Raw genomic sequence first — 9,434 nt, forward strand, 5'->3', positions numbered from 1 at the left:
CCTCACCTCTCCCAGATCCTGTAACCAACCCCTTTACTATCTGTAAGTTACCCCCTAAAATAAACCTCCTTTTTAACTACGTGGAGTTGCCTCAATAAATCCCCCAATAGTATTCAACCTTTTTTGCATTCCAAAATCATAAAATCTTCTTCTACATTCCTCTAAAAGGGAGCAAGGTCAGGTTTGTCACAGCAATATCCTGCTCTTGGTACCAACTTCTATAATATTTACTTTTCTATTGCTATGACAAAACATCATGACTAAAGCAACTTATAGAACAAGTAGTTTATTTGCATTTGAAGTTCCAAAGGATGAGTCCATGATGACAGAGTGAAGGCGTGGTGGCAGCAACAGAAAGCTGACAGCTCATGTCTTGAATCACAAGCACAAGAAGGAAAGAGTTGTTCTGTGGCAAGACTTTTCCTGGGAGACACAGCATACACAGTAGACACTACTCGCTCTAGGAAGGGAGGACATGACAGACCGAAGTATGGCTACCACTAAAGTCCAATTTGGTGAACTAATGAGTTTTGTTAAGATTACTTACAGGAGCAGAAATGACTCCATGTCATCTGCACCACCGAATTTTGCCCCAGCATGGGTGACAACTCACAAAGAGCATATTACACAGCCTTCAGGCAAGCTAAACAGGTTGGAGAGTGTCCTTTCCAAGTGATGCTGGTCTAAACCTCCACTAGGCAGCTCAGCTGTGTTTTTGATTTGTTTTGTTTATTCTTCCTGGTAGCTGCTCTGTTCTCAGATTCTTCTTTGCAGCTTACCTTGTCTAACTGACTCTCACCAGCTCTTCTTGTTAACTCTTAGGAAGAAGGGGCCTAGTGAATCTGGTCACTTTTGGGGCCTTCCTGAGGCTATTTTGAGTTGCTTGCCTTCTGACTTAAGATTTCCTGCAGGATGGATTATGGAGGAAATGGATACACAACGGTGAGCTAGAAATGATGAGAGTCTTTAAACATTCAGTTACACAATTCCTCCAAAAAGACCACACCTCCTAAGTCTCTCCAAACAGCATCACCAAATGAGGACCAAACATTCAAATGCCTAAGACTATGGAGGCCAACTCATTCAAGTCACCACACTGTCCCAATTGAATGGGTGTGGAGTTCTTTTCACAGATCTCTCTGACATTTCCCCTGCACCCAAATATGATGTTCTCTTTGGAGCACTCAACAGTGTGCTCCAAAGAAAATTTGTGCCACAAATTTTCTTCCATGATTATTCTCTACTTGGTAGATTCATCTCCAAGTCTCTACCATATTAAGAGATGCACTATTCACCTAAACTCTGCATCTTGAGGACTTCTCTGGCTCTTTTGAGCTTCAAACAGTAGAATCCCAAGAACAACCAGAATCAAGCCAGCCACAGCCATCCTGATGAGATTCTCCACTGTGTGATCTTGTGAGTGTGAATCTGGGAATTTGGACAAACAAGACAATAAAATCAGTACAGTCCCAAACTGAAAACCAAATGGAATAGACACTTATATCAATAAGAGTCAATACTATACTGGAGTCAATTGCTTTTTATTTATATTTATTATTAATAACTATAATGTCATGAAAATCATTCTGTTTCAATTATTAAATTAGTTGAATAATTCATTGATATTTCCATGAGTATATATATTTATCAACAACTTAAAATATTTTATACATTTTATTACATAGTATATTCATTAATAATATACAGCACAAGCTGAGAATATAGTTCAGTCACTAAAGTGATTAATGCACAATCATGAGAAATAGACTACTTGGAGTTAAAGGCTTAGGTAGAGATAGAGGGTTGGCAAAGAACAGGGTAAGGGTTATGTTAACCTAACTAAGATATAGAAGACATCCTAATAAAATCTATTAGTTTGTATATATTTAAAGGGGAGTTTAAACAGAAGCATCCTGCATGGGTTGACAATGATTGCTTCTAGAAAGTATGGGTTATTAAGTAAAAATACTATCGCAAGGTACAGAATACCTCCTTATGTGTTATTTGTCAGGGACACCCAAGAAGTACCCAATACAGGAGCCATTGCTCTTTGTTGTCTATTATAACTACTGTATGTACCTCTCACTAAAGATATCACTCATTTATGTAGGAGTACATAGAGAAAGCAACCTCAAACTGACTAGAAAGCTCTCTCCCTGCTGACTAGCTTAGATACTTCCATAAAGGGTTATACAGATTGCAGGGTGAGAAATGACATTAATGGTCCTATCAAGCTCTAGACCCCACATGCTATAATAGTGCCCTCTTTCGTAAGATGCCTACAGGTACAGTATTGACATGGCAGTTATGTGTGTAACCAGCTTTCTAATTGGACATAAGGCCTGATCCACAGGAAGGATCCAATGCATGATACTATAAACATAGACAAAAGCCCATAATAGGGAGATTATAGGCCCTAGGTGTGGGAAACTAGCTGTTGTTGTTTTGATAAATGGTCATACTGTCAAACTGCATTCTAAGTGTATACATCTATAACCACAGATCTGTGCTACTCCTAACTTTGGTGAGAGATGAGTCTTTTTTCAGTGGGTAGTGGTTAAAGTAGAGACTACTAGCTGGTCAAAGCCTCATTTTTAACTATGAGTGCTCAACTCTGGTAAAGGAACATCCTTTATCAACCTCCTCACAAGACTCAGGGAACCTCATAAAAAGGGGGTGGAAGGAATATAAGAAGCAGAAGACAGAGAAAAGAGCTGTGAAATGCTGATTCTGGTATTGCATCAACTGTCACACATATCAACTCACAGAAACTGTGGTTATCTACATGAGACATGCACAAAATTAAAATTAATCCAGTCAAAAATCTAGCATATATGGGGAAGGAACCCTCAAAGCTTTACCCCTAGCTCGGGATCTATTGGCATTGATGGTTGCTGAGGGTGATAGAGTCAATCCCCTTTGCAGATGTGACAACTGATAGGTTGACCAAGCCCTAGCGGGTAGTCCCATATACTTACACTGGTGGAATAGTAATAATAATTTTTAAAAGAAGACATGAAATTGGGATGGAGGTGAGGTGGGGAAACTAGGGAGAATTGAAGGGAGGTAGCAGAAGAAGAAGAATATTATTACAATACATTTTATAAACACATGAAAGTTTAAAGAATAAACAAGACCTACAGAAGATCAAGCCAGCCAAATTTCTGGCACAGATGGGTACGTCATACCTAGGTCCCTTGCCTTACTACTGAGGAGTTATTGGAAGCTAGTAGAGGATAGGGGAGGGAGAATCATTCTCTTTTGAATGTGTGGCCAGTAGTGGATTTTTCCATGCTCTAGTAGATCCACACCTATGAATACATAGGCAGCACTAACTGAACTGGGGGTTATAAAAAATACATGGAGTTCAGAGTGGGGTGTATGAGGAGGGTTGGAGGGGCAAAGTATGGGAGTAAATATAATCACATTTCACTAAAAATACATATGAAAGTAAAAATAAATTAAAATGTTCAGATATTTAAAAACAACCCTACAAAACAAAGAATATATGTAAAAAACAAAGACAACAAAATCTGTGCATGGTGATTGGCCCCTGTAATTCCAACACTGGGGAGGCAGAGACAGGCTGATTCCTGGTCCTCACTAGCTGACCAGCCTTGCCTACTTGGCGAGCTCCACACCAGGTGAGACTCTTTCTCTAAAACCAAGGTGTATGGCTCCTGAGTCTCTATGTCTGTTTTATATAACTCCACACTAGGCATGCCTCCTCTGCCTACTGTTCTCACTCATTTTCACTTCAAAAACTCCAGTCTTTCTGTCTCTCATCTTTCCTAAGACCTCATCCGTCATCCTAGTCATGATGATATGGGCTCTCCTGCATGGTCTTTGAAGAATATGAGTCTCTTACAGGACCAAGGATCCACACCTGTGTTTAGGATATTCAGAGGCCATTGGTAAATGGCCATATGGAGGACATAGTATATCCACAGCTTGTGTATTGACTAATGTGGAAGCTACTTGCAGGAACCAACGTGACATCAGCCTGAGAGAGCTAGGCCCAGGCTGCTGGGAAGGGCAAGATGGGATGTAGTGTTTGCCATCATCTGATAGAATAAATCTATCATAATGACTGTCACTATGACATTGGAGGGTCAGGGGTCTTTCTAAGTGCCCAGATATATCCCTGCTGGGTCAAAATAGGGGCCTTCCTAGAGAAGTCTCAGAGAGAAGATGAGCCAGGTATTAAGGATATATTTCATGCCAAACAACTTCCTCTCCCATCCACCTTTTTTTACAAGTCTTGCTATGTCTCTACATCAAGACCCCTGAGCATCTCTCAGCTGCCTTTCAGCTTTATTGTACTCATCTGGAATAGGGATCATGCAAAGAATTTATGGGCTTCAAATAAATGTCAAAGATGGGATTGCCTCACCTGAAAGGAGGAGCTGCAGGATCTCACTGGGTACTGACCACATCTGGGAGGTGCTCTTGTAGTATCCATAGCACCTGAAGGCCCATCTGTGTTTGGAAGTCACTGGTCCTACAGGAAACAGGGCCAGAAAATGTCCATTGGGGTGTTTCTGTGAGTTCTGAGTCCAGGACACATTCTTTTCTCCTTCCTTAGTAAGGATGTAACTTCCATATCTCTGATGTGAGCTACACTGGAGGGTGACATTCTTTCCTGAGGTTACCAGAGAGCTTGGCAGAGCTGAGATATTGGGCTTGCTGTAGAATCCTAAAAGAGGAGACAAACATTCCACATTATCTAAAGACTGGACTGTGAGAAGGAGATGCCATGAGATCAAAATCCCTTACTCAGGGCATAACCTGAGCTTGGGACCCTTGTGAGTCCCTTACCTGTCACCACCAGCTCTAGGGCGTTGCTCTGTTCTGATAAGCCAGCAGGGCTGTAATAGTAGCAGTGGTATCGTCCTGCGTGGTACTCTGTCGTGAATGGAATGGAGAAGTTGGCCTTGTTCCCAGGCTCAAACACAGTCTGTGGCTTCAAGGATTTTGAACCTTCCTTTTTATACAGATAGTACACCTGGGCTTCCTCAGTCCCAAAACACCAGATAGTAACAGACTGTCCCTTGGTGACCACGGAGTCTGGCTCAGCCCAGATGGTGGGTATGGGGAATTGTCCTGCAAGAAAATCAAATGCTGTGTCACAGGGTATTCCTTTCTTAAATTCTACCTCTGAGCCCCAGGGTCTTGAAGCATCACCATAATCACCCCACACCTGCTGTTGTCCATTTCCAGGGCACAGGAGTGGTTTTCTTATTTCAGTGTGGAAACAGCCTCTGGTAAGGTATGGGGAATGACTCACCTGCCATCGTTGTGGTTCTGGGTTCCAGACTCAGCCCTGAAAAAGATTTCTCTGTGAGATTTTCTCCATGAAGCTTGAGAAGATCCTCTCCTCTACAAAGCCATCCAAGGCCATGGGATCTCCTGATGAGCCACAGCTTAGTTATGGCCTGAGGTCCCTCCTAGAATTAGGTGTTCCCTCCACCCTTCAAATCTCACCAAGATGAAACAGCACTATCAAAGTAGAGATCATGATGTCTCCTTCCCGGGGTCCCGGCTGTGCTGACTGATGAGACTACAGAAACTGTCAGGACATATCAACACAGAGGGCAACACGAAAGACACTGTGCTCTGTCACATCAAGAAGAGGAAGTCTTGTGCAACTGGCTCACTGGTGGAATGCTTGCCTAGCAAGGACAAAGTCTGAGATTACATACACAGTACTGGAAATGAAAATAAGAGGAAGTGTCCTCCTCAAGAGTGAGTATGCTATTTTCACAAGACTGTGGCTAAGCTGGGTACAATGTCTACTGAGGACATTAGAGAGAGTAAATGGGGCCTTACTCTGCTGCAGTTCTTTTCCTCTCCGGTTCCAGTAAATAGCTTCAAATATACCTCATGTCTTCCTGAGAAATGACTCCCAGGTGAGTGTGACTGAGGACTAAGAGCTGATGATCCTCTTTACTGAAGTTTTCTCTGACATCTGTTCATGCCCAGGTTCCTCCCTCTATAATAGTCTTGTGTTTAAGAATTTAAGAAACCATGGGTTTTTCTCTCTACCATGTTCATATCTACAATATCATGATGTCTTACCATCCTCAGTCATATCTCTAACTCTGATGATGCATTGGGGAATATGCAAACTGATGTTTCAGGGTGGGTTCAAAGCAGCAGAGACACCAAGCACCTGTGTTTGTGGCTCATGTGGAGCTGCTTTTGAGATTATTACAGGATTTTTACATGCTAGATTGTGTCATCTCTCCTAAACACCTTGTAAATGTAAGAATTGTTCTTCTGCTATTCATACAATCAACTACTTTCCCCTTATCTCTCACTAATGTGTCAGTACCAGACATGAGACTCCTTGATGACACCTATAAGTTCCTTCCTTGGACTTATGGATCTCACAAGAATGAAACGGGCACTGTAAATGTGTGGAAGCCTTCTATGGCTTCCTATAATACAAGGAGATTTAAAAAAATAGAGAAGTTAACACTTACTAAAAATTTAAATGAATTGAGTCCTTGTGACGCAAGACTATTAGAGAGGAAAGAACCTGGGCATGAACAGATGGCAGGGATAACTTCAGTATGGTTGCTCAGTAAAGAGGATCATCACCTGTTTTGAGAAGTAAAACTCATACAGAGTTCTGGGGCCCCATCTCACTCTTGAAAAATGTACATGTTCTGAAGTTTCACAGTTAAGGAAATAGGAAATCTTAAAAATTTTATGGGCTCTTTGAGAATATCATACAATGTGTTTTGATTATATCCATCCCTCACCCAGCTCTTCCTAGATCCAGCTCCTTCCCTGCATGATCAACTTTGTGTCTTTTTTGTGTTTTGTTGTTTTGTTTTGTTTTAAAAAAAACCATCAAGTTCAATTTACTCTTGGATGTGTGGCCTTCCACTGAAGCATGGTTGACTTACCAGAGGCTATACTTGTTCTCCCTTTCTCAACAGATATCAGTTATCAATATCTCCATAGATATGGATGGAAATTTGTGTCCTTCTCTCACCTCTATGCTGGGATTTGGTCTAGTTTGATCTTGCACATATGGCCACAACTGCTGTGAGTTCATGTGTGAAGCTGCCATGCTGTGTCCAGAAGACACTGTTTCCTTGTAGATAGCCATAATCTCTGGCTCTTAGAATCTTTCCACTCCTGTCTTCCATATCTATCTCTGAGTGTTGAGAGGAAGGGGAATAGCCATCAGAAATGTCAACTCACTTATAAAGAAAGAACATTAGAAATTAGATTATAGGCCCCGTGGTGGCCCTCAGAGGTAGACAGGCCCGGTGGCAGTGACAAGCAGAGGTAGGTAGGCCCGCGGCGGCAGCCAGCAGAGAAATACAGGCCCGGTGGCAGCTGGCAGAGACATACAGGCCCGGCGGCGGCCCACAGAGGCAGACAGACCCAGAGGAAGCTGACAGGGACATACAGGCCCGGCGGTAGACCACAGAGGTAAACAGGCCCAGGGACAGAGACAAGCAGACACAGCTTGGAACAGGGACGCCTCTAACCCCAACACCTGGGGAAGAAGCTATCTCCATGGGACGGAATCAGAACGAATCTGAACACTCCATCTGAGGACAACCCAGGGCCCAGCTGCTGATCCTGTGAAACCCAACAACGTGGAGGTGTTGGTGAGACTACCCCACTCAGCTGAAACCCATCTGGGAGAGGATTCAGATGCCTACAGTTTGAAGTCTGAAGAAACAAGATCAGCTGAGGAGTTGACGAATGAACAAAACATGACCTGGGAAGACAGAAGAAGGTGCTACCCAGCCACCAAACCAGATCACCAGAATCATAAGAATCACCGACTGAAATCAGCTGCCCCTGAAGAAATAGCCCAATAGCACCAATTTAACCAAGAACCCCTACTAAACCAAGACTAAAAATTAGAACAAGAGAGGCACTCTCAGACACAGACACCACTTGCACCGCACAGAGGAAGAGATGAGTAGATGCCAGTGCAAAAATACAGGCAACAACATAAAGACCTATATGGCAACATCAGAACTTAGTGATTCTACACCTGGAAGACCTGAACATACCAAGACAGAAGAAACAGAAGAAATCAACCCTAAAAATGACTTTAAGAAGATGATAGAGGCCCTTAAAGAAGAAATAAAACATTCCCTCAAAGAGGAAATAAAAACTTTCCTTAAAGAGGAAATGAAAAACTCCCTTAAAGAGGAAATAAAAACTCCATTAAAGAGGAAATAAAAAACTCCCTTAAAGAAATGGAAGAAAAAAACGAACAAAAATGGGAAGAAATCAAATCAAGCCAAGAAAAAGCAATTAAACAGATGAAAGAAACATTCCGAGATCTGAAAAATGAATTTGAGACAATAAAGAAAACACATGCTGAGGGAATGCTGGAAATAGAAATCCTGACTAAACGAACAGGAACTACAGAAACAAGCATAACCAACCGATTGCAAGAGATGGAACAGAGAATCTCTGACACTGAAGACACGATAGAGAAAATAGATTCGTCAGTCAAAGAAAACACTAAAGACAAAAAAGTCCTAACACAAAACGTCCAGGAAATTTGGGACACCATGAAAAGACCAAACCTAAGAATAATAGGGATAGAAGAAGGAGAAGAATACCAACTCAAAGGCACAGAAAATATATTCAACAAAATCATAGAAGAAAACTTTCCTAACCTAAAGAAAGAAATACCTATGAAGATACAAGAAGCTTACAGAACTCCGAATAGGCTGGATCCAAAAAAAAAAAAGTCCCCTCGCCACATAATAATCAAAACACTAAACACACAGAAAAAAGAAAAAATATTAAGAGCCACAAAGGAAAAAGACCAAGTAACATATAAAGGCAAACCCATCAGAATAACACCAGACTACTCAATAGAGACTATGAAAGATAGAAGATCATGGACAAATCTCATGCAGACACTAAGAGACCATGGATGCCAACCCAGAAACTATACCCAGCAAAACTCTCAATCACCATAGGCGGAGGAAACAAAATATTCCAGGATAAAACCAGATTTAATCAATACCTGTCCACAAACCCAGCCCTACAGAAAGCACTAGAAGGGAAAATCCAACCCAAAGAAGCTAAACACATCCATGAAAAATCAAGCAATAGATAATCCCACACCAACATACACCACAGAAGGACAACACAACACAACCACAAAAAATAACAGGAATTAACAATCACTGGTCATTAATATCCATCAATAGCAATGGTCTCAACTCACCTATAAAAAGACATAGGCTAACAGAATGGATAAGAAAACAGGACCCATCCATCTGCTGCATACAAGAAACACACCTTAACTTCAAAGACAGACACTACCTCTGAGTAAAGGGCTTGGAAAAAGCTTTCCAAGCAAATGGACCTAAGAAACAAGCTGGTGTAGCTACCCTAATATCTAATAAAATAGACTTCAAACTAAAATCAATCAAAAG

The 9,434-nt window shown here is 41.6% G+C and overlaps 1 protein-coding gene across 1 annotated transcript; it reads right to left on the bottom strand.

The window, feature by feature from the left end:
* Window positions 1-270: 270 nt before the first annotated feature.
* LOC107399854 (leukocyte immunoglobulin-like receptor subfamily A member 5) lies at window positions 271-5,628 on the bottom strand. Its single transcript, XM_042269502.2, has 5 exons — window positions 5,485-5,628; window positions 5,288-5,323; window positions 4,819-5,103; window positions 4,394-4,696; window positions 271-1,428 (listed from the first exon to the last, which is right to left on the bottom strand). The coding sequence occupies exons 1-5, from the start codon at window positions 5,516-5,518 to the stop codon at window positions 1,292-1,294; spliced, it is 795 nt and encodes a 264-aa protein (XP_042125436.2). The 5' UTR covers window positions 5,519-5,628; the 3' UTR covers window positions 271-1,291.
* Between the last annotated feature and the right edge of the window lie 3,806 nt (window positions 5,629-9,434).

Source organism: Peromyscus maniculatus, chromosome 1 (genome assembly GCF_049852395.1).
Source record: "Peromyscus maniculatus bairdii isolate BWxNUB_F1_BW_parent chromosome 1, HU_Pman_BW_mat_3.1, whole genome shotgun sequence".
Taxonomy (NCBI): Eukaryota; Metazoa; Chordata; class Mammalia; order Rodentia; family Cricetidae; genus Peromyscus; species Peromyscus maniculatus.